Source organism: Lycium barbarum, chromosome 8 (assembly GCF_019175385.1).
Source record: "Lycium barbarum isolate Lr01 chromosome 8, ASM1917538v2, whole genome shotgun sequence".
NCBI classification, from domain to species: domain Eukaryota; kingdom Viridiplantae; phylum Streptophyta; class Magnoliopsida; order Solanales; family Solanaceae; genus Lycium; species Lycium barbarum.
In genome coordinates, this window is record NC_083344.1 from 79704258 (window position 1) to 79705752 (window position 1495).

At 36.7% G+C, this 1495-nt stretch overlaps 1 protein-coding gene across 1 annotated transcript; it reads right to left on the minus strand.

The window, feature by feature from the left end:
• On the minus strand, positions 1 to 1031 carry LOC132607902 (uncharacterized). The gene is made up of 2 exons (XM_060321981.1): positions 681 to 1031; positions 1 to 450 (listed from the first exon to the last, which is right to left on the minus strand). The coding sequence occupies exons 1-2, from the start codon at positions 1029 to 1031 to the stop codon at positions 1 to 3; spliced, it is 801 nt and encodes a 266-aa protein (XP_060177964.1).
• Between the last annotated feature and the right edge of the window lie 464 nt (positions 1032 to 1495).

The window sequence follows — 1495 nt, forward strand, 5'->3', positions numbered from 1 at the left end:
TTATTGTCTACGGGGTTGTCCACAAGTGTGGATATATGAACGTCTGTTGTGCCCAAGTTGTCCACAAGTACTGCAAGCATGTCTGCTCTTTCCAAACAACAATTCACTTAAAGGCTTATCACGCCTATTCTTTGGCCTACCAGGCGGTCTCTTGTATCTTGGTGGCAAAACCACATCCTCCAAGATGTTTTTGGGAATGTTCCATTCACGCTCGTCGGGTAGAGGATCCACAGGTACATCATATGTCTTAAACACGGTCTCCGGTTTGAACAAATCAGAGCAATAATCCTCAGCAACCACATTTTTCTTTTTAATGACAACCCATGCATGCGGGCAGGGGATTTCATCTAGTTGAAACATACGACAACTGCAAGTTTTGCTATTCAAATTAAGAATGAATCGCCGTCCTCTATCATGTACTGTGTACATGAATTCGGTTGACGGTTCTACCTGAAAAAATAAATAATACATGTATTTGTTATTGAACCAATCAGAATTTTAAAATAAATGAACAAACCATTAAACAAATACATATTAATTTTCAAAGATTCATATAATTTACATTAACACTAACTATTCATGGATACCAAATACACAATTGTATAATGTGTAGAAACACCAGATTAGTACAAGTACAAGTTTGTCAAATAAATTATAACACGCATTAAACTGAAACATACCGTCATTCGTAGACATAGATACTCGTTGATTGATAGCATCTCCTGAAACTTTTTACCGAGTGTAGTGAACGTGTATGTTCCATTTCTCCGGTTATTGTAATTCCATCTCCCAAACATTCTTCTAACTTCTTCGAGAAAGTCATATATAGGCAGTTCTCTAACTGCTAGAAGATGTCGGTTAATGCACTCTGCTATGTTAGAAGTCATTGTCCACCCTCGGTTAACAGATGCATACAATCTAGCCCACTTGTCTCTACCAGCCGATTCCAAATACTCTGCCTCGCGCATATCTACCTTTTGAACCTTTTCCATTAACTCATCGAAATCATCCTGCGTGTATGCCTTTGCCATGGAATAAAAAACAAGACTCAACACATCATGGCTCTTCTTGTATTTTTTACATACATTACCCCACAGATGCCAAATACATGCATAATGTGCAACTTCTGGATAAATTTGACAAACAGCCTTGTTTATACTTTCATGCCTATCTGATACGATACACATATTCTCTCTAATTCCATATGATTCTCTGAAACGCTAAAAAAACCACGTCCATGATCTGTCATTCTCAGAATCAATCACACCATATGCTAAGGGAAGTATGTTGCCTGGAGATACAGTTAAGAAGAAAAAAAATAATAAAATACATTTTGTATCTGTCCAAAACATATAATATATATATTGAGGTAATAAATTAATATGAATTTTTTGACATACCTGCACCGTCTAATGTACTTGCCGAGACAAATGTTCCATTGTATGGTGATTTTAAGTGGCTTCCATCAACCACCACAATTGACCGACAATAATCA

Coding starts and splice junctions, on each gene's coding strand:
- LOC132607902 (XM_060321981.1), bottom strand. CDS start 1,031: ATGGCAAAGGCATACACGCAGGATGATTTCGATGAGTTAATGGAAAAG. Junction 451..680: donor ATCTATGTCTACGAATGACG/GTATGTTTCAGT, acceptor TTATTTTTTCAG/GTAGAACCGTCAACCGAATT.